This window comes from Argiope bruennichi, chromosome 9, assembly GCF_947563725.1.
Source record: "Argiope bruennichi chromosome 9, qqArgBrue1.1, whole genome shotgun sequence".
NCBI lineage: Eukaryota > Metazoa > Arthropoda > Arachnida > Araneae > Araneidae > Argiope > Argiope bruennichi.
The window spans coordinates 71,459,576-71,482,238 of record NC_079159.1 but is presented as its reverse complement, the minus strand read 5'-3'; the positions used below and the strand labels follow the sequence as shown (position 1 = coordinate 71,482,238).

The 22,663-nt window shown below is 25.0% G+C and overlaps 1 protein-coding gene across 1 annotated transcript in view; it reads left to right on the top strand.

Annotated features, from left to right (window-relative positions):
• The window catches only part of LOC129985228 (RNA-binding protein 28-like), a 29,241-nt gene extending 8,118 nt beyond the window's left edge, over positions 1-21,123 (top strand). The window contains exons 3-13 of the mRNA XM_056095171.1: positions 1,297-1,376; positions 4,854-4,929; positions 5,617-5,709; positions 6,206-6,532; positions 9,459-9,784; positions 10,602-10,787; positions 13,125-13,277; positions 16,627-16,776; positions 18,543-18,629; positions 18,745-18,819; positions 20,922-21,123. Coding sequence (XP_055951146.1) covers positions 1,297-1,376; positions 4,854-4,929; positions 5,617-5,709; positions 6,206-6,532; positions 9,459-9,784; positions 10,602-10,787; positions 13,125-13,277; positions 16,627-16,776; positions 18,543-18,629; positions 18,745-18,819; positions 20,922-21,002 — 1,634 coding nt within the window. The 3' untranslated portion in view covers positions 21,003-21,123. The remainder of the gene's footprint in view (positions 1-1,296; positions 1,377-4,853; positions 4,930-5,616; positions 5,710-6,205; positions 6,533-9,458; positions 9,785-10,601; positions 10,788-13,124; positions 13,278-16,626; positions 16,777-18,542; positions 18,630-18,744; positions 18,820-20,921) is intronic.
• The last annotated feature ends 1,540 nt before the right edge of the window (positions 21,124-22,663 follow it).

The following is a 22,663-nucleotide window of genomic DNA, read 5'->3' as shown; positions in this document are numbered from 1 at the left end:
AAATTATACAAATATAGTTTTGTAATGGCATCTTCTGTGAAAGCAGTTTAAATATTTTTAAAGAGTACATACTTCTGAGATTAATGAAGTATTTTCCTTGAATTTAGATTTTTTACATTATGAACAATATGAAATACCATGATACTTTTTTGATGTACTTTGTCAATTTAGAATTAATTTTTTTTCTTGAATATTTCTAATAGAATTTGTAATGATAATTTAAAGATTACATATTATTTGATATATATATATATATATTATTTTGCATTAATATCTCAATATATTTTTAATATTAATTGTTGAATTTTTCATCTGATTTTTAAATTGTTATTTGTCTACAACAGTTTCTTTAGTTGAAGCATTTTTGAATAATCTTTCTAGAAAATTTGTGTTTTTATCTATTTTATTTTTATTAATTTATATATATATATATTATTTTTATGCTGTGAAGAAAGTCAGGCTTTGGGATCATTGTAAATAAATATGTAACCAAATACAGTATTTACAAGATTCAGAGTAATAATGCATTTATTGTTATTTTATTTCTTAAGGTAAACATATATGTCAGTAAATATTTGTAAAACCATTTTCTGTAAAAACAAATTATTATGATATCTTCTCTTTGTCATTCAGAATGCATTCATATCTTGTGAGTGAATGGCAAATTACATATTATTTGGTTATTTATAATCTTCATCATATTTGCCAGTTTATTTTATATTATTTTTTATTTTATTTTATTGCTATCATTTCAGTATAATTATTCGGTACATTCATTTAAGTATGTCATTTGTGTTGAAAAAATGGACTATAAATCAATCTACAATCTAATCTATATAAAGAATCTAGTGCAAGGTTTATGAAAATTTTCAAATTGGTTATCCCTTTTTCTGATGAAAAAGATTTTAATTATCCCTCGTATTATGTTCTATTGTGGGGGGATGAACAATTTCATAAATTAGTAAGTCGAAAAAAATAATTTGTAATTAAATCAGTTTTAATAGTATAAATTTTCAGTATATTTATGGTAATATAGGAGAATTAACTAATGAAGGTGTAGTGAAAATTTTGGTGCAACATTATTATTCTCTTTGAACAAATGTTAGGAAATGGAAAATAATTAAAATATTATTTTAAAATTCTTGATCTGTTAGATTTACCTTGTACTTATTTTCTGTTATTAATTGTTTTTATCTAATTTTTAAAAAATAATCTCAATTAAATTGCATGAGTTTCACTATTTATTTTTGTTCATTGAGCTAATAAAAATGCTTCTTTTTATTCTTACTTTTGTAGGTAAAACTGAACAGCATTTGAAGAAACGTCCTAAATTAAAAAAGAGGAAGAGATTAATTATACGAAATCTGTCTTTCAAAGTAATAATTTGAATTATTTAAATTTGATTTGATTTCAGTGCTTCATTGTATTATAACAATGGAGGGGGGGGCATTCATTTTTTTTAAAAAATAATTTACTACAGTTCATTTATTATCTCATGTTGGCTTCTGTTTTTATTTTTCTTATATTTGATTTCAAAAATTCAATTGTAAAGAAAGTACAGTTAGAGGTTTTTTTTTTTTTAAATTGTATATATCATTATTATTTTCAGATGTTCCTGGTATCATTTAAAATATTGATATCTTAGTATTATTATAACATTTTTAAAAAGTAAATGTAATTTCTAAATAGGGAGTCTTAGCTGTTAAAGATAATTTTGGATAATTGAGTGAGGTTAAAAATGTAATATGTGTTTTTTAAGAAATAAAAAAATTATTCATAGTATATTATTATCATATAATAAAAAGTACTTTTTTTTTTACTGCAGAAGTTACAGCTAAATAGTATTTTATTATTTAACACTACTGCGAGAGTGTCTCGAGATAATGCATTTTATGACTTCAGATATTGTAAAAAGATAATAAATTTTTACTTAGAACCTTCTTGTGAAAATTTTTTAACCTCCTAAATAATCATTTATATTAATTAATAAAGAAATAGGTGTTCAGATTTAAATTACTTTTCTGAGTCAAAAATCACTTCAATATTTGTTGTTCTTTCTAGAAATATTCAATATAAAATCAGAGTAATGTAGGATATAATGATAAAAAAATTCTAATAAATTTTATTCAGTCCAATTTTATTCTGAAAAATATAATTTGAAAAAATAATTATTGCAGGTAAAACGGTTAATATTTTTTTAATTAAAAATTTTTATGTCATTTTATACTAGTACTAGCCACCTTTGGTGACCGGCCAGTTTGTCATTTTAATGCTGGTTAAAATTTTTGATTAAATGTTTGATATAACTTGTATATTAATAGCTTCTTCATCAAAATATTTTTAAGCTACAAATTTCGATAATCATATAATTCACACGTACTATTATAAAAGATGTACTATGTATCTCTAATTTTGTGTCAGCTCCCATAAAATATCAGCTTTAAATAAAACTGGAAGTGATTAAACTGCAATTAATATAAAAAGCATTTTTTACTGAAACCAAGCATCCCCCCCCCTAAAAATATGAAAAATTGAAAACAGTCGGCATTTATGTCTTATGTGCACTGCAGAATAATTTTCATAATTTATGTAATATCTCAAGAATTATTCAATAAAAATTTCTCATATTCATCTTAAAATTCAGTTTTTATTTTTATTTTTAAAAGGATTTAAATGACTTGAATAACAGTATTTTATTTTGTTTTGCTCTATAAAAATACTTCAAAAAAGTATGAAGTCTAAATTTTATGCAGTTCTTTTGTCCTAAGGAATAATATTCTGTGTGACACATCAACTTTTAAATAAATAAATGAATGTTTCTATCTTCTGCTGCGAAATCTGATCGATTTATGAAGCTTTGAATATAATAGTTCAGAACAATGACATTTTAATAATCTTAGTCCAGTCAGTCTTGAGAAACATTGGGCACTGATTGGTGTATCATCTTCAAGACAGTCATTGAAGTGATCTGTAATTGCCAGCTTTTATTCGATATTGAATAATGATATTCAAATTTTCGTATATCAGTCGATTTAAGTGGCTGATTTAATTGATTGGAATGCAGCTTGCTTTTGGAAGTTTGGAATGCCTTTTATTTAAAATATTGGTGTCTCAAGACTATTTTGTTAAATATGATTCACAAAACAACGAATTTGCATAAAAGCTAAACATTCATAATTTTTTAGAGCATTTATTGACTTAAATTACATAAAATATATTTACTTCATTTAGTCCATTTTAACACATGTATTTCTGCTATTAAAGGTTTACAAATTTGTCATTGAGCCTTGAGTTGAAAGGATATATATCAAAACTTGTTTATCTTAAATAAAATTAATTTATTCAATTAATAATGTAGATATTGGTAAAAATTCTTATATCTTGCATTTATTTTTTTAGAAAATATTATTTTTCTTATTCATTTTATTTCCTGCAGACACATGCTGAAAATTGCACTTGTCTAAGTTTGCAGTAATAATTAATTTGAGCTTTTGTCAATGTGATGGCAACACATTGATAACAGCTAATTTTTCCAAATGCATGCATAGCACACCCCTGCAGATTAAATTTTATTTTTATTTTGTACAATATAAACTTGAAAATATGGTTAAAATATTTTCTTAAATCATTAAGAAAAAGGACGTTAAAAAAATTGGTGTCATTAAAAAGGTACTTTTTTAAACATCAGTATGATGTTTAAAAAAGTGTTCATTCTTGGCACTCTGGTTGACATAATCCGGAAGCTGTCCAATTAACTATTATTTTTCTTGATGGCAAGCTTTTGCTCTCTACCTATGGATCTTCAGTATTTTGTGGAAAGTTCAAAACCACTTCTCTAAGGTGTAATTTTTATTCAAGTTTAAATTTGTGATTGTTTGAAAAACACACTTTCTATTTTAATTATCTGAGGAAAAAAGATCTGCTAATAAAAAATGTCTACTTTTATTTTAACATATTTGAATATCCATGAAGAAAAGGCAAAGTTCAAATTAACTTTTTGTCAAAGATTAGTCAAACTCCACTAGACATTTGTGGAAGCAAAAACAGCTGACATTAAGAAACAGAGCAGAAGTGCACAAACTTATAAACATTTAATTTATCCGTATATGTTTTTAAGAAGATACTATTTGATAACAATGATCTATGGAAATTCTGTTTAAATAAAAAATATTGACTTTATATTCCTGCACTGTTTTTTTTTTTTTTTTTTTTTTTTTTTTGCATTAAAGGTAATTGCTACTTTTCAATTATTGGGCTTCGGAAACAATAATTTATTACATAAATTGCTTTAGGTCCTTCTTTCTTTGTTTATTATGTTATTTATTAAGTTTTCCTATCATTATTAAAATTAAAATCTGAGGTGCTTTAAAAAATTTATTTCTTATAAATCTTATATTAATATAGTAAATGATATACTACATGTTATTATTGGTTCAAATATTGCTATATCATTTATAGCTATACATATAAACACATTCTCGATTCACAGAAGAATAATAGATGTTATTTGAGACATGAGAGAGGGTTGCACATTCCCATCTTTGTGCGTAGCAATAATAGAATCAAATTCAAAAGTGACAGAGATGTCAGAACTAATCTTATTTTTGATGCAAAAACATGATAATTGCCAACATTTGAATTAAGAAATTATTTCAGTAGGAGGGGCATATTGAATTCAACCCACCCTCTTTCCAGAATGGTGCAAAGAATAAATATTTAGGCAAATATTTATTTCCTTGCTACTTTCATTGTACTCTTGAATTTATCTTTAATTGAAGTTGTGACATTTTTGTGTGATTTTTATTTTACTTACACTTTTCATAAGTTAATATTCTTTTCTCCTTACCTAATAGGCAAATGAAGATGATCTAAAAGAAATTTTTTCTAAATTTGGAAAGATTATAGATGTGAAAATTCCTTTGAAAGAAGGTTTGGAAAATTTATACTGTTATATTTTTTTTATGTGAAGCAATCTTGTATTATGAATCAGTCTGCAGTGAAATTATAGCATTATTAGGGGGCATATTTCCCAAATAAGTTAAGCTTGGAAATTTGATTTTTTTTAAAGTTCTTTTAATTCATAAGATTTTGTACTTATAAAGAAATTCAAATACCATAGAGCAGGGAATTTCTAAGATAGAAGAATCAGTTTATCATTTATAGTAATTTAAAAGCCATTCAAAAGCCACAATTGTACATTTCCAAATAAGGAAATTTTAAATTATTATTATAACAGCAGTAATTATAATATTTTCATTTCAATGAGAGAAATTGTATGGAAGTTAAATTTTCATTGTGCTTAATCGAAACTTAAACTCTTAAATACTTTTGCTCCTCTCTAAATGCAAAAAAAATTCTTTTTTTTTTTTTTTTTTTTTTTTGTTAAATATTTGTTGTAAATTATTTGAATATTATTAATGTTTTTAAACTTATTCATGTGAAGTTTTGACAATGTAAATTTGTAAAAATCCTTTATATATAAATTGTCTTGTCAAAACTTTTATTCTTACCTGAATTAAATTAGTTGATATTTACAAATTTTTAAAATAACCATCATTTTATCTGTTGTGAGCATATGTGAGAAGCAAATTTTATTGATTATCTATTTTTCTTTAGATGGAAAGAAAAGAGGCTTTGCTTTTATTGAATTTGAAGAAACAAAATCCTTAATTCAAGCTATGAAAAATATGAATTATAAAGAAATTCATGGTATGTGGATGTTCTAAAATATTTTCCATTGATTCATAAATATTATCCTTCTGAAAACAATCCCCCCACCACCAAAAAAAAAGCCCTTATAAGTCTTAACAAGGAACATTTCTGGTTCCCTCTGAATTTGCTTACTTTATTTTAAGCTGGCAAATTTTTGGAGCATATTTATAAAAACGCAAGTTGTATTAATTTAACAATTATGTGAAATCAATTTTTTTTTACCAAATGTGCTTTATATTTGTCAGTTTAAATTTTTAAAAATCTAGCAAAGTATTTCATTACATAAATGTAGTTTACTTATGGAATGTATTTGTTTTTACCTCTCAAAATTGGTTTATTATTTTAAAATGCATGAAAAATTATTCCACTTTTATTGTATTGAAATTAAAATGTGCAGCATGTCCTATGATATTTTCCCTCTTTTTCTAATTCATCTCAAATTTTCTTTTACATTAAATTTACATAATTTAAAAAAAAAATTATGATTTTATAGGTCGCAAAGTAGCTATTGATTATGCTGTCGATAAAACTTCTTATAAATTAAAGCTGCAAGGTTTACGTGAAGAAAAACCAGATTCCCCTGTCATCAAAAAAGAAATAAAAGATGAATCTGATAGTGATATTGAAATAAAATCTGAAAAAGAATCAGATGCAGATAATGATGATGAAAATGTCATAGAAAATGAAAGTGACAAAGAAGAAGATGAAGATGAAAAGAGACTCAATGCATTTTTAAAAGAATTTGATTCAGGTGCTGAAGCTCTCACAAGCTCACATATTGATGATGATAGAAGTTCATTAAATGAATCTTCTAGCGAAGGTATTTTCTTTTAACTCTCTATAAAAACTTATTTGAAAATTATTGAAAGAAACCACTTATTATAAAATTCAATTTACATTGTTACCATTTTGTTAGGTATTGCATATGATTCTCAAATTTCAAAATAATATATTTTAATTTATTTTCAATATTACTGTGACTAGTGACCTGACATTCTTAAAATTAAATACTTTTAATTCTGAGTTATTATTGAAGTTTCCTTTACATTACAAAAACTGTATATGACATGATGTATATTACTGCAATCAAAATCACAATAGCAAAAAAATAAAGCTTTAGAAACAAAGTGAAAAAAAAACGATTTTTCCAGTGTACTTTTCTTTATGACAATGATATTATCTAGCAAATTATCGATTATAAAAATCAGTAGAAATGTTTGAAAATAAAGATGCCCTGAAAAAAGAAAGAGAAAAACAAGGAAGTTAGAAGATTTACTAGAATTTAAATTGTATTAAATTAGCCTTTATTACTCCTGATTTCCTAATTTGACTCCTTGCCATATCAGTATAGAAGTAAAATTTCTATTTCCAAATCAGCAAATAAAATTTTGGAACTCACCAGGGAAACATTTAATTAAAAATCAATTTACAAAATTGTATTTTGATCATTACTGTTTTAAAATAAAGAGAAATTTTTAATTAATAAATTTTAAAAATTAAAAAAATAATGAAATCAGAATATCAGTTGCAGAAATTTTTGTTTCAATTTTTAAAAATTTTCAGATTAACTTGTCTTTTAAAAAATCTTAAATATAAGTGTTAATTTCTCTTTTAAAATATCTTAAATATAAGTGAATTGCATCAGAAGTGCAGAACAAATTTCATTGAACTACTCTTGTTTGTTCTGTTCAGTGATGCATTGTTTTTAGAGTCACTAGAAACAATGCTGGAAGATGTGCATTAAAAAAAAATCTGAAATAACACAAAATATTAATTATAAATTGAATAGTGAAAAAATGAACTCCTTAAAATGTCAATCTGAGCTTCAAAATTTCAGTGTTAGCAAATAAGGAGTATTATAAATCATTTTAAATGCATATTATCTATTTTAATAGTAAGCAGAGTTAAATTTAAAATTATAAATTATTATATTAAAAAATGCCATTATAGATGTCTTATCTCCTTTCAGAAATTTTGTTTGATAATTTGGTATACACAGTAATCATCAGTTTCAAAAATATTTCCTAATTAAAAAAAAAAAATGATCAGAGTATTTCTAAATATACATGGTAGACTTTCATGTTATAAACTTATTTTAAAAGAATAATCTTATTACATTTCATTTAGGAGAAATATTAACTTTGATTTATAAATATCAGTGAGTTATTTAAAATTATTAACTTTTTGCACTCAGCATAAATTTCCTCTGCTTACATTAAGAGTATTTAAATACTTAATAAATAGAAGTTACACCTGAAGCACCGAACATACCTCGGTAACTGATTGACGTTTTATTTAACTTTAAAATGACTGATATGTATTTTTCCATATGCTTATCTCAAATATTTATTTATTTTTATTGATTTTAAACTTATTTTTAACAACTTAAAACAACTCAACTTTATGTAAGCGGAGACTTCAATGTTTTTTTCCATGTGCTTGATTCCATATTTTAAATATTTCAGAGTTTTATCTACTTATTGATATAATTTTTTACAATTTTGTTTATTATCAACTCAACATTGTTTTTAAATGATGTAAACAGAGACTTCAATATTTTGCTCTATAGCCCAAGAACATATTTCAAATATTTCCGAGATCGTATGTAAGGTTTCTACATACATCACACACACTCACACTAAAGGAAGAAAAAAGATCTTTAACTGCTGCTGAAAAGCATAAACGATACAGAAAAAGGAAAATGGGGAAAAACATAAAGCAAAAAATAAAAAAAGCTGAACAAGTAAAAGACAAAATTTGAGAAAATCTGAAAGAAAAAGAAAATTAAAGGAAAAGAACAAGATTTATTAAATGAATAAAAGAAGTAGAAAATCAGCTATTCACTCATCTATAGGTTATATTTCTACAATGTAATGAAAGAGAACAATATAAAAATACAAGTTATTGTTAAAGTGGAAGATATAAGTGCTTCAAAAAAATGAATCATTTCTAAACAATGGAGGAAAATATTACTAATCTGTTGTAATTATTGTCATTCTTTATTGTAATAATATTTTAGAACTAAAGTGCTGTAGGCTGAAAGCTCATTATTTATTCTATGAGATCTAATGTATATTTAAAATTTATTTTAATTTCAGAAGAATCTCTTATTGAATCAGTATCGTTTTTCATATAGATTGTATAAATGTTAGCCAGTTACCAAATTTTTAATTTTTTTTAAGCATTTTTAAAATTTAATTCTATTGTTTATTCTATTTAGCAAAAAAGTAAATTAAGTAAGGAAAAAATTATTAAAAGATATATATATTGTATAGTATGTTACAAAATACATATGTTTTTCTTTGTGATTGTCTGTCAGCAACCTGTGGAATTGACCAAATCCTTATTTATTAAATTTTGAAATGCAGACTTCAAGATACATTTAATCATAGCTATGATTGCCTGTTGTGATTATAATTACAATAATCATTTCATTATTGTTGTAGGTATAAATTTCATGATTATAAGTACAATAATTCCATTCCACTCCCACCACCACCTCCTAGGAATTATATATGCCAATGAAAAGGCATGTTTGTGAAAATTATCCGTATATCATACATCATTTTCATAGAGTTTCTTGCAAAGTTTTATAATGCAATTTTCTTTTAAGTATTTGTATTTCGTTTTATTCTTTTCAAATTTTATATAATTACAAGCAATGAAAGCTTCGGTAATATATGAAGTGAGAGAATTAATTATTGATTTTATAATTTTTTTTTTATTATTTTTTTTTTAAATTTCAGAATCTGATGCTGATGAAGAATTTGAAGAAAGCTATATTAAAGAAGAAAAGACAATGAATAAAAAGGATAAAATCTTTGATAAAAAAGAAAAAACTGAAATTAAAAAAGAAAGGAGCAATGATGTCAATGATGGAAAAACTGTTTTCCTTAGAAATGTGTCCTTTTCAACAACAGAAGAAAGCCTTGAAGAAGAAATGGCCAAATATGGGGAATATGAATATTGTGTCCTAGTGAGGGACCAATTAACAGACCATCCTAAAGGGTCAGCTTTTGTCAAGTTTAAAACAAAAGAAAGTGCAGAAAAATTAGTTAAACAATCAGACATAGTAAGATTTTTTTTCAATATTTATTTAAAATTTATTTTACTTTGAGTTTTCTATTTTGTTATTACAAAATTATACTTTATTTCATCAAGAGAAATTTTGTATGATTAATTTGCAGTGTTTCAGAACAGTAAAAATCAAATTTTTTTAGAGAAACCAAAAAATGACAGACTGTTTATTAAAGTCATGTAATTTGGAAATTATGTTATTATAGAAGTAAAAAAAAAATTGAAATTACAGTTTGTAAGGGGGGGAAAGGGGAAAGTCCTTTTCCAACAACAACAAACAATCATCCCGCCCCTCATCAAAAAAGGAGAAAAAGTGAAAGATATAGATAAATACCTTTATACATATCTTACTTTTACTTTCATTTGATTAAATGTTATATGTTAGATTTTTATACTTTTCTTAGAATGCTATTGAAAAAAATGAATATAGTAATATGGGGAAAGAAAAAAAACCACTTTTGGTTATGTATGCCACTTATATTTTTATTAACTCTCTTTGAGTTTTGTTGCTTTACTTTAATAAATTTATTCAAAGTATTTATAATAATGTATTTAGCAGATATATGTAGGTAGGTTTTCAAATGTGTGCATGTACATTGATTCTTAATTTTTCTTGGTTAAAGTGCTTAATTTTTTTTAGCAATATCTCACTATGAACCCTTAAAAATTGTTTTATACTTGTTATAGTTTTGTATACATTAAAATAGTTTTTATAAACCATTTTGTGTAACTACATCAGTCATTCATTCATACACTCATTGTATCGTTATCATCCTCTATTCTTTGTATTAACTGTCTTTTAATGTTTTTAGGAGCCAGGTGTCATTGTTGATGGACGGCGACTTTCTTGCGTTATAGCTGTTAGTAAGGATGCAATTCCTACAGGAAAACCGCAAGAGAAAAAAGATAAAAGAAATTTGAATTTGTTGCGTGTTGGCTTCATCAAGCCTGAAGAAGCAGATGGTATGTCAAAAGCTGATATGGCAAAGAGAACTCAAGTAATTAATATTAGTTATTAATTATGTTTAAAATTATTATTCCTTCATGAGAAATTTTCAAATATTGTAGTGTAAGCTTATTGCCCTGTGTAAATGTTTGCCTGTGACAGGCTTGTCAAAATCCAGAGTTTTCACGATTTTACAGACTGATTAATCTTAACGAGTAACATTGGTAAGATATTTGAAAATTTTACTGAACAGAATTGCTAGACATTGCATCAGTAGTGAAGTCATAACACATAAGTGATAGATTTCTTCATCGCTGACATCATTGCCAAGATGATGACTGAAGGTGTCTTTTTTCGGTGTGTTTTGAAAAAATGTGGCATAGTAGCACTTATCAATTATTACCAAGTTCTTACTATATCTAATTATGATAATAAAATATCTCAAAAATAGAACATCCTAAGCTCCACTAAAACTGTTATTATCTGAGCAATAAAGTTTAGTGGAAGTTCCCTTAGTTCATAGCTCTATAATAACTTCTCTGCTTATTTCCCCCAAAAAAGTGCCATTATAAATGGTTTATTTGGAATGTATAAACTTGCTGCACCTTATATTTTATAATAGGAATGCATTTATTTTTTTAATTTGAAAATGTTCAAATAATATTGGATACGCATAATGTGACTTCCTATTATTACTATTTAAGGATTAAGTTAATTTTGATGTGATCAACTTTTGAACTTGGCCATGAGATTTCTCTTTATAGAAGCACATTAAAATATTAATTCATTTCCAAGCAGAATTGTAATTTCAGTTTTCTTCAATTTGCCTGAATTATTTTTAAAATGTTACTTTCTTAACCACCAAATCTTAATTTTATATTTAATAATCTCTAAAACTATTAACTTTCATTTTATTTTCTTAAATGTATGTATAGAGACTAGAAAAGTAAATGAGAATCAAAGAGACAAATGTTTTATAGTTTATAAATAAGGTTTTTTTTTTTTTTTTTTTTTTTAATTTTGGTACATAATTTTTTTTATGCATGCACAAAACCCTTATGATGGATCAATTAAAAATATAAGTTTACTGCATTGAATTTTTACAAAATTCAATCTCTATTGGAACTTTTCTATCTTCATAGTAGGTACAGGAAGGCATAAATAGGAGAAATGATAAATATAGTAAAGAAACAACTTGTGTAGTCAGCAGATATTAGAAATTTTGTTGTTTTGGTAAAACTAAAGAATTTTTTGATTTTTTTAAGGCATATCCATGGAAAGTTGTGGAAAAAAATGCTCTGATAACTTTCTGCATATTTATTTTTTCTTTATACTATTGCTAGCACCATGATCCTTTTTTGTTATGTATAATTTTGACGATCAATGTATAAAAAGGGCTATGAAAAATATCACTCCCAACGAATAATTCTGAATAATTTTTCTTCTTTTTAGAGAGGAAACATATGGCTCTAATTGTTCATTCTAAAAGTTCATTTTATTTTTGATGAATTGTCGCAAATTGAATGCCAAAGCTCATTGAAAATTAATCTGTGATATATAGCAAATGAAATTCCTCCTCAATTTGTGAAGTTTATGATGAATAATCAATGAGCAGGCAAAATAGCAATTTAAGCCGGGTCTCTGATTCTTCATTTTCAAGATTTGAAGTCAAATGAGAAATGTAATTTCATGTTCCATACAGCTCTGATTTCACTTTTAGTGATTATTTTCTTTCCATCAGAATGGAAGAGTTAATGTCAAGAAAAAGATTATTTGTAAATTATGAAATCAAGACAACAGCCACAAAGTGGTTGAACCAGCAGAAACATGGTTTCTATGTAACCAGAATAAAAAGTTAATCTTAAACTCTGTTAAATAGCAGTTTGGCAGTTACATGAAATATTTATTTCTATTCTATTTTGTTTTCCCATTTGCATTTAATTGCCAGTATATATATATATATATATATATATATATATATATATATATATATATATATATATATATATATATATATATATATATATATATATATATAAAATATCAGTCTTACTTTATTTATAGTAAAATAATTATAATTATTTTTCTTTTAGTAAATTATTAATTAGCAATTAGTTGGCTGTTAGTTAATTGATGCCATTAGTTGGTAACTTAAAAACTTGATGCCTTTCAGGTGGAACTTGCAACTGAAAAAAAAAAAATACTATTTAATTATATATACTGAGTATATTTTTTTCCTTCAAAATCATTGTTTATTTCTGAATGATACATTCACAATTGAATCAATGATTCATTTGCAAAAACTTGAATATTAATTTCTTAATATTTTGAATATTATATGCTTTCTAATTGTTTCTTTTACTATTCTAACTTTATTTCCTATTTTCAGCTGGAAATGATCAAAAAGGCAAAACTGAGGAATGTTAATTTTTTTGTTTCTGATAAAAGACTTTTAGTTCATAATATACCCCAAAATTATACAGATAGTAAGCTACGTCAGCTATTTAAAAAAGCAGCAGGTCCAGGATCTGTCATCACTGAGGTATATTTATAATTTATAGTTTCCTTTTCTTTACCATTTGCATTTTAATATACATATTGTAGAAGATGGTCTATTTTGCATCCATACGAAATCTAATGGAAAAAAGATTGATTATTACAATACAAAAATAATTATGAAAATGCCTTGAATTCTTGATGCTGCAAAAATGTGTTGTAATAAAGGATTTTTGAACATATATATATGTTTCATTTTTAAATTTTAAAAAAAAAATCAGTTTTTAAAGCATAAACTTTATCTGTATACTGTAATAATCATTTTTTTTTATTATTTAATGTAATATGTTTATATTTATCAATTCCTATAATCTAAATTTATTTTATATTTGAAATAAGTTTTCATACTACCTCAATGAACAATCAATTTAGTGCCTGTCTTATATCTCTAATAATAATAAAGGAAAATGTGTGTGTATATCATTATTCTATAGTGCAAGCTGCTAGATTTAGAATTACTACATTTAATTCCATATACTTTGAAAGATAGAAACTTGCTCTTTAAAGCATTTACTCCATTAAAAATTTTATTTAATTAAAAATTAAGTGAGATTTTTTTTTGTGACAAATGAACTAAAAAATAATTTTTATATCATTTTAAAATTTAAAAAATTATCTTTAAGATAACGCAAATTTTATTGCCATGAAATGTTTCCCTCAGTTTTTATTATTATGTCAGTTCTTAAAATAATAATAATAATTTTCAATAGTTCATCTCACCATTGCGTTGAAATTCAAAATTCATTGTTTCATAAAATACTTAATTTTGTGATTTTCTTCCATGATTGAAAGCTAAAAAGAAAGATTCTGTTTATTATCTGCAAAGTTAATATAAGGAAATATAAAGGTGAAGTTAAAATAATATGGCCCAAATTGTAGAATTAGAGAAGTTATTACTCTAATATTTATATTTTTAATAGTACTACATTATGATGAAGCTTGACTCAATTATGAATGTTCATGTAGCCAGAACAAATATAAAATTATTGAAATTGGATTGTAAAAAGATGTTGTAATAATTTATCATAGGAAGCATAACAGTTATTGTTTGACAACGGATTCTAAAACCCTCCACAATTTTAACCATGCATTAGGATGGATTTAATTCATCAAAATAGGGATGAGAGGAAATATGAAAGGAAGGTGTGTTTACATTTTAAAATAAAATAAACTTTGATTTTATTTGGATTAAAATTAACGCAGACTGAATTAAAATAATACGGTCAGAAATGACGCGATATTCGTACACGTGTAAAAAAAATGAAACAAAAAATATCTAATAGGGCAAAAATCAAGGTCAAAGACGGACGAAGAATTCCAAGGATGAGCTCATCCTTTTGCATCTCTCCCCTTAATGAGATAGAATCGTTGAAAAGTGGTTGTCTCAGAATACTGAAATGAACAGTAAGTTATGCGTAATAGATTTATTGAAATTAAACACTAATAATCATGGCAAAATATTTGATTGCCAAAAGCCACTAGTATTAAATGAATTTAACAATGTTAATAACCCTTCTTAAATTCTTTACATAGAGAATATATATTTTTCTCATGTATTTGTATTTGTTCCATTCTATTATACTGAATTTGGTAAATATCTTTCTGTTCTTAATATGTTTATCATGCATGCATTAATAACAGAAAAAACGAGCTTGGTTTCCTAGAGGAATGTGGATCTCCTTCATTCTTCTTTATTACTTACTTGTCACCTCAAGTGATCAGCTGGTTTGTTAGGAATATTAGTTATATTTGATTTCAAATAAATCATTTCGATATTTCATGTCCAGGATTCCAGAATTGTCATAATGCTATGTTATTTTTAAAAAATGTGTAATGTTCTGCTTATTATGAATCTTTCTAATGGAAATCGATTCCATAATACCATAGTGCTATTAAAAGCATAAATGTCTGGCTCATTTGTCTTCTAATTTTCACTGAATTGTAACTTCACATAAACTTTAAAAATATTAAACAGAATCTATCTTCTTAGATTTCAATAAGGGAAGAACATCATGCAATTATATATTTGATAAAAAAAAAAGCAGTTTGAATTTCAAACAACAGTGTAATTAATTGTAAAAAACTGGGCAAAAAAAAAAAAAAATTATATGCCAAAATAATTTAGGAAAAATTTGCATGACTAATAAATTGGCATCATTAAAATGACAATTTAAAAAAAAATTTGGAATGATGTAAAATTTATTTTTGAGCAGTAATTTTTTCAGAAGTTATTGCAGATTGCCAAACGTTGATATAATTTTTAATTAATTAAAATTCTAATTGAAATTTCAAAAGAAAAAATCATGGTAAAGTACACATTCTCCTGCTCCGAAATTTATATACACTGTATGTGGTCTCTATAGGTAAAATAGTCTGCCCTGTAGAATGCTTAAACACTCACACATTGGTCTTTATTAATAGTAGAGATTAATTTTACTGTTTAAGTTTATTATTGTGTCTTGTTCTTTGTACTCATATATTCACTTATTTAGCTTTAATAATAGTAGTTTATCTTTGGCATATAATGTTTATTTTTGTTCTTCTATGTTTATAATCACATTATTAACTCTACTGATAGTAATTTGTTAGTTTATTCTTTTCCAAAGATGATAATAATTCCTTAATTGTTTTTCTGTATGTGATCCTGCATTTCTTTTTTATTCCTATCATTTACTATTATTATCTGACTTTTAAAATCATTTATTACAGTAAATTATATTTTCAGTATGCTTTGTTAGTTTTTTGTTTTATAATAGGTTATATCATCTATAACTTTTAGCAGTGAGTCATTTTAATATAATACTTTTTCCCTTTAGAAAACTTTTTCATATGTAAACCATACTTTCTAATGCCTTTTCGTAAATTTCTTTCAGTAATACCCAGTAGGTTTTGGAAAATCTAGATATGATTGTTATTTCTTTAGGATTAAACATTAAAAACTGAAGATGCTGATTTAATTTCTAGCTGGAATAAAGGTCTTCATTACTGTTAAGATTAATTTACTTTGGATTTATATATTTTTGCTCATGTAGCATTAATATTTTGTGTAAATGTTGTTCTGCTACACAAATATATTCATTGTATGAATTTTTCTATTGTATGATATGCATCTGTTTTCTTTCATATAATAATGAAAAGTTCAGATGAAAAGCAGTTTCTTAAAATTTCTTATAACTTTAATATATTTTTACCAAAATGAATATCTTAGCCATATTTTATACCCTGGCAAATATACTACAATTGTTTACTTTCTTGTTATTTTTCTACAAAAACGTAGTGCTAGATTAAATATATATTTTTAATATTATTTATTTATTTTTCATATTTTCTTTTAGGCTAGAGTTATGAAAGAATTTAAAAAAGTAGATGCACAGGGTGTACCACTAACAAAGGGATTTGGTTTTGTCAGCTTTCAGAAGCATGAAGATGCTATGAAAGCATTAAATGAATTGAATAACAATCCCAATATTTTCACTCCTCAAAGGGTAAGAATATTTTATTATTTTTACAGTAGTGCAGTCTTTTATCGTATTTTAAAAAAACTATTAAACGTTTTTTAGAAATTGTTATAAAAAATATATAAATGCCTTCAATCCATTATCATGATGTTAGATATTGATATATTTATATGCACATTGAAAAGTTTTGATCAAAAGGACAATATGATATTACTCTATAATACAAATGTAATATACTTAATAATACTGTAAAAAAGCACATCCAAACAGGACTTCAATGAGATAGATTTTCAGAGTTAACATGTGTGTTTGCAGTATTAAACTGCCACCAGTACACCAGTTAGGAAAAGCAAGTAGCATCCCCCCTGAGGTTTTCAATTTCAGTAGAAAAGTACAAGAGTTTAGTTAAGAAAATAGAACATTTCTTGAAAGATTGGTTGAATTCTTTCAAAACATAGTATAAGGCAATTTGTGATATTTACTACATATTTATATATATAATTAGTTTTTAACAAATTACCTTATAGAGCTTCTTATAGTATGTTTTGGAAGGATATCTACTTCCTCTCCTCCTGTATTTTATGTATGAAATAAATTTAGTTTTTCTCATAATCACTTAATATGTGTGTAGACCAAAAATAGGATCATATAGAAAACATTGGGATTATGAAATCACGACCTCTCTTCTTTCAGTTTCTACAAAATATATAATAATAATTTTTTAACAATTTGTGTTGGTTTTAAAGATATTAATACATTAAATGCCAGGCAACTTGTGTATGGTTCATACCTATCTTCTAATTAGATTGATGTCCCAGATATTTGTCATATTGTGACTTAACTTTTTTTTTTTTCTTTTATTGTCATCATCTGGTGCTTTAAAAAAAACTTAGGTATTGAATATCTTCACATCCACTTTCCATCAGAAAGTAACTCAAATGTATGAAAAATTACGTAAACAAGCAAAGTTAAAGTAGCAAGTTTAGACTGATTTGATTTAATATATATATATATATCATCTGGACTAAAGCAAACCAAAGGACATTCATATACTTTGAATGCAATTTTTAAACATTCTTTGCATATGCAGTTAAAATGGATGTAAATATCAAAAATGTTAGTTTTTTTTTTTTTTTTTATGTGAGAGCAGCAATTTTAAAAAGATGTATTTCTCTTTGAAAAACTATAATTATAATGGTAGTAATAATCTCAATGTAGTGTACATTTTGTCATTAATATAGAAACCTTTTTGTTCTTGTTGTTACTGCTTTTGAGTGTTTGATATAATTAATATGTATTTAAATTTAATGAAACTCAAGCTTATATCAATTTTAAAAAAACTGTTCTGATTTTTCTGTTAGGAACAATTTTCTTAACATAGAGATTTTAAATTCACCATTAATTGCAAGTCCAGAAGAGGAGGATATATTTTCTTGCCTGTTAGAGCACATAAAAGATTTTTTCCCTTCAGGAATCATTTTTAAAAAAATATGCCCTTGATCAAATTTCTTTTTCATTTGAATTCACTAAAAAGTAAATTAGAGAGGGAAATGATAGTATTTTCTTGTCCATCATCTGAGGTAAATTTGTAAAAATAAATTACCTTTACTATTTGATTCAGGCAGTTTGATTTAAGATAGAAAATAATAAAGCCATTTTTAAATAAGTTTTAAATGCTGTATCATACTTATGAAAAGTAATCATTATATTTATACTCGTATATCATGCTTTATATCACAAAATATTTTATACATATCGCAAAATATTCTTTTATATCATTGTTTTTTTTCCAGAGGCCTATTGTTGAATTTTCTATAGAAAACAAAGTTGCATTACTATCAAAAGAAAGAAGGAAGGAAAAAATACAAATGAGAAATAAGGTAAATAAGAAACTTTAATATATTTCATTTGAATATTTTTAATAATAAAATGTTTATATTGTTTTAGCTTTTATGGCTTCTATACTTACAATTTTAATGGCTTTCATTATTATAGAGACGAACTGAAGAGAAAAATGAAAGAAAATTAAAACAAAGTGAAGAAAAGACTCAACCAAAATCTTCTCAAAAAGTAATATATAATTTAATATGCTAGTTTATTATAGTACTATTTTTCTTACTATATATGACTTTTTTTATGCTGTAATTTGGTGATTTAAGCATTATAAAAAAATCCATGATTAGATTAAAGTGCAAAATCTTGAGCGATTTTATATAGCCTTGTGTTATCAATACTACCTGTATTTGCATAAATTAGGGAAATACACAGAAATAACAATTAATTGTTTTAAAAGAATCCAGTTGGTCCCAAATATCAATTTGATGGTGAAAAAAATGCTTAGTGAAACTGCAAGCTCAAAATAGTTTTACTGCAAATGGTATCCATGTAACCATAAAAATAAAGGGTAAGATTAAAACTATAGGCTTTGATGTGATTGTGAGATACAAATTCTGGAATAACAGCTCATTATGATGACTTTGAGACTTTTTTTACCTGAAGAATTCCTAAGAAGGATTCTTATGGATATGTTAGAATTTAAGTTAGGTATCGTATATCTTCACATAGGCCTCTATATCTTTCCACTTAGTGCTGTGAAGAGACTTTGAGATTGATTTGTCAAACATGTGACTCAATTTAATCCTTTCATTATGTAGTTTAGGTAATAGTTTCAGAGCAAAAGTCCGCCTGCCAGATAACTCATCCCAGAACTATCAAGAGTGATATCAGATGGATTGCCAACATTTGTATTTATACCTCTACACTACCATGCCAATATTGAAACCCCAGTTTAATGTAGATTTTGCTTTGCTGTAGCTTCTGATTGGGTAATGTCACTGTTTATTACACACAGAAGGTTTCACAAAGGTAATCTGACTACAAGGTGTTGAAACATTTTTAAAGCTGCTCATTCTCTTAAACTTATTTGCTATACTCTAAGGAATTTTATTATTATTTTCATTTCTCTCCAAAATCTTGCCTGCCTGAAATAGCTTGAATAGTTTGAAAGGAAATGGTAAGAAAGATTTTGTTTCTTACCATTCCCATGGACAGAATAATCAACAGCATCACTAAGCATTTTATTGCTTCTTGATTACATACTATATTGAAGATCTTTTCATTTTCCAAATTGGCATATCCACTTTGTCAATTTACCCAAATGCTAATTTCTGAAACAGAATAACTTAATCTAATAGTTTTTTTAATTAATTTATAGCTTACTCATTAAAATTAACACAAAAAATTGTACTTATTGCTTTCTCTCTGATTTTTCTATAATATACTGTAATTATGAAAATATAAATGCCTATATTGAATTTAGGTTTTTCATATAAATAAATCACTTAGAATTTTTTTAAACAATATAATGCATATGTCATGGTTCTATATTTATATACTTCATAACTGTAATATAATTACTTCCAGATGGTTAGATGTGAGGTGAATGTAGAGGATTTGAAACATGTTTGAGAGGCTTATACATAATTTTTTAAAATATTTAACAGATTTTATTATTTATTAAATCTGTTTTCTTTTCCAGTCTGGTAAACCAATCTTTTAATTGATTTGCTTGATTGTGAAGTTATAAATGAATATAAAATTAATTTTAATTCCAAAATTCAGAAATTTTAGTTATATTTATATATTTTAGTATGCATGTCATATGTATCATATATTTTAGTAAATTATATTGATATTTACTCTCTGGATATATTGATACTGAATTGTATATAAATGTAATTCATTCACTAAATTGCTTTCACTTTAAAACTAATTACATTTGGAATTAAACATTAAATTTTAGAATGTTAATAAGAGTGATTATTTTTAATTAAATGGCAATAAATTAATTTTTTATATGTTTTTAACTCTGAATATTGCTTAAATAGCTTATTAATAGAATAAATTTTCAGGTACTTGTTGATATTCAGGTTGCCTTAATAAATCGCCCCAAAAATTTTTTAAAAAAATCACCTATTGCTGTTGTTTACAATAGAATGCCAACAAATGAAACCATAATACAACCATCTTGGAAACATCTTATGTAAAATAGAACTTGGTATAATTTGAAAATCAGCAGGTTAATTAAGAGTCATAAATATCAACAAGTTCCGAATTTTGCTGCATATGCTGATATTTGCTTATCTGCATTAGTTCTTTAAAATATTTTTTAGGGAAAAGGCCGGAAAAATAAGAAAAAGCAGTTACCAGGAAATAAGAAAAAAAGAAGACATTATGTTGAAAATGCCTCGTAACAAAGAATGATGTATATTCTCTTCTGTGATAGCATCATTTTTGTCATATTAATTGTAATTTTACCTAGTTTCTCAAGATTAAGGTTTTTTATTCATACACATTAAAGTTATAATTGCTTTTCGTTATTGTTATTCTTATGCTTAGTTATTAGAGTACTGCAATTGTGAAAGGAATTAATCTCAGGATTTCAAATAAATAATGCAATTCCATCAAACTTGAAAAACACATTTTTTTTAATTATTAATTCAGCAATATGCATGCATTAAAATAAGTACAAGAAAATTACAAAAGTACCATATAGGGTATGAAAAAAATTGAAGGAAAAGACACCTGACATAAATATTTAAAAATAATATTTTTTTAATTAATAAATGTGTAATTTAACTTTATTGAAACTTAACCACTTTAGATGACCAGTTCGTTTATTGGAGTTAATGGCCACTAAAATTTTCAATTAAATATTTTATGTAACTTGGTCTCAAGACACCTTCAGCAAAATATTTTTAAGTTCCGAATTTTTATTATCATATAGCACATACTATTTTTAAAACCTTACATTGTTCTTTTAGTTGTACTACGCATTTCCTTAATTTTCTGTCAACTCCTGTGAAATTTGAATGTTAAATGGAAATATAAATTATTAAACTTCAATTAATGCTATAACTTTTTCGTTGAAAATTTTTTTATATATGGAATATAAATATAAGTACGGAAAATCGAATAATTCAGCATTAAAGTTGTATGTGTGCCTTAGATTTATATATATATATATCAAAGAATTATTCAATCACAATTTCTCTGAATGAACATTAGATTCAGTTTACTGAAGGAAAGGAAAGTAAATTTCAAATGATAAAAACAATAGTTTATACATTCAATTATACTACAAAACAAAGCAGAAATTGTTAAAAATAAATGCTTTTTATATTTTAAAAAAAAACATCATTTCTTACTTGTGAAGTTAAATATTAATTGTAAGTGCAAGAAAGTTTCAAAAATTATAGTAAAATCACACTTTAAATGAAAACCTACTGATTTTGGGGAAAAAATCTCGTGAAATATTTGTAGCATCAATGAGAGCGAATTAATTTTTTATAGCAGTGAAATATATTAATATTAAATAAATTTAAAATTAATTAAAAATATATTTAAAAATTTATACTACAACTAAATTGGTATTGTTAAAAAGACGACCTTTTTAATTTTTAGGTGGTGTAAAAATCCATTTTTGTGTGTTGTAATAATGCCTGAAGTTATGGTGAAATTTCCTTTTACTTTTAATTAAATTTTTTTTTAAAATTTTACCTTAGCACACATTTTTATGTTTAAAATGTATTTGTTCCAAATGTGGTAGCTTTAACATCCTATACTGTAGAGCACCAACAAATATACCTTTCTGATGAATGCATGAAAAGTATTATCTTTGACGGAAAAATTGGCTTTTAAAATATTGACTGAAACGAAAAATGTGTCATGACATTGAATCTCCATAAAAATTTTAGCAAATACTACTACGGATGCAGATTTTCAAATTCATCTAAAAATATAAATCTCTTATTTTATCAAAATTGGAATAAAGCTGCATTATTTATGGATCTGCTTCTAAATCAGCATTACTTTGGATCTTGTCCTTAATCAAAGACACAAGATTTCATGTCTA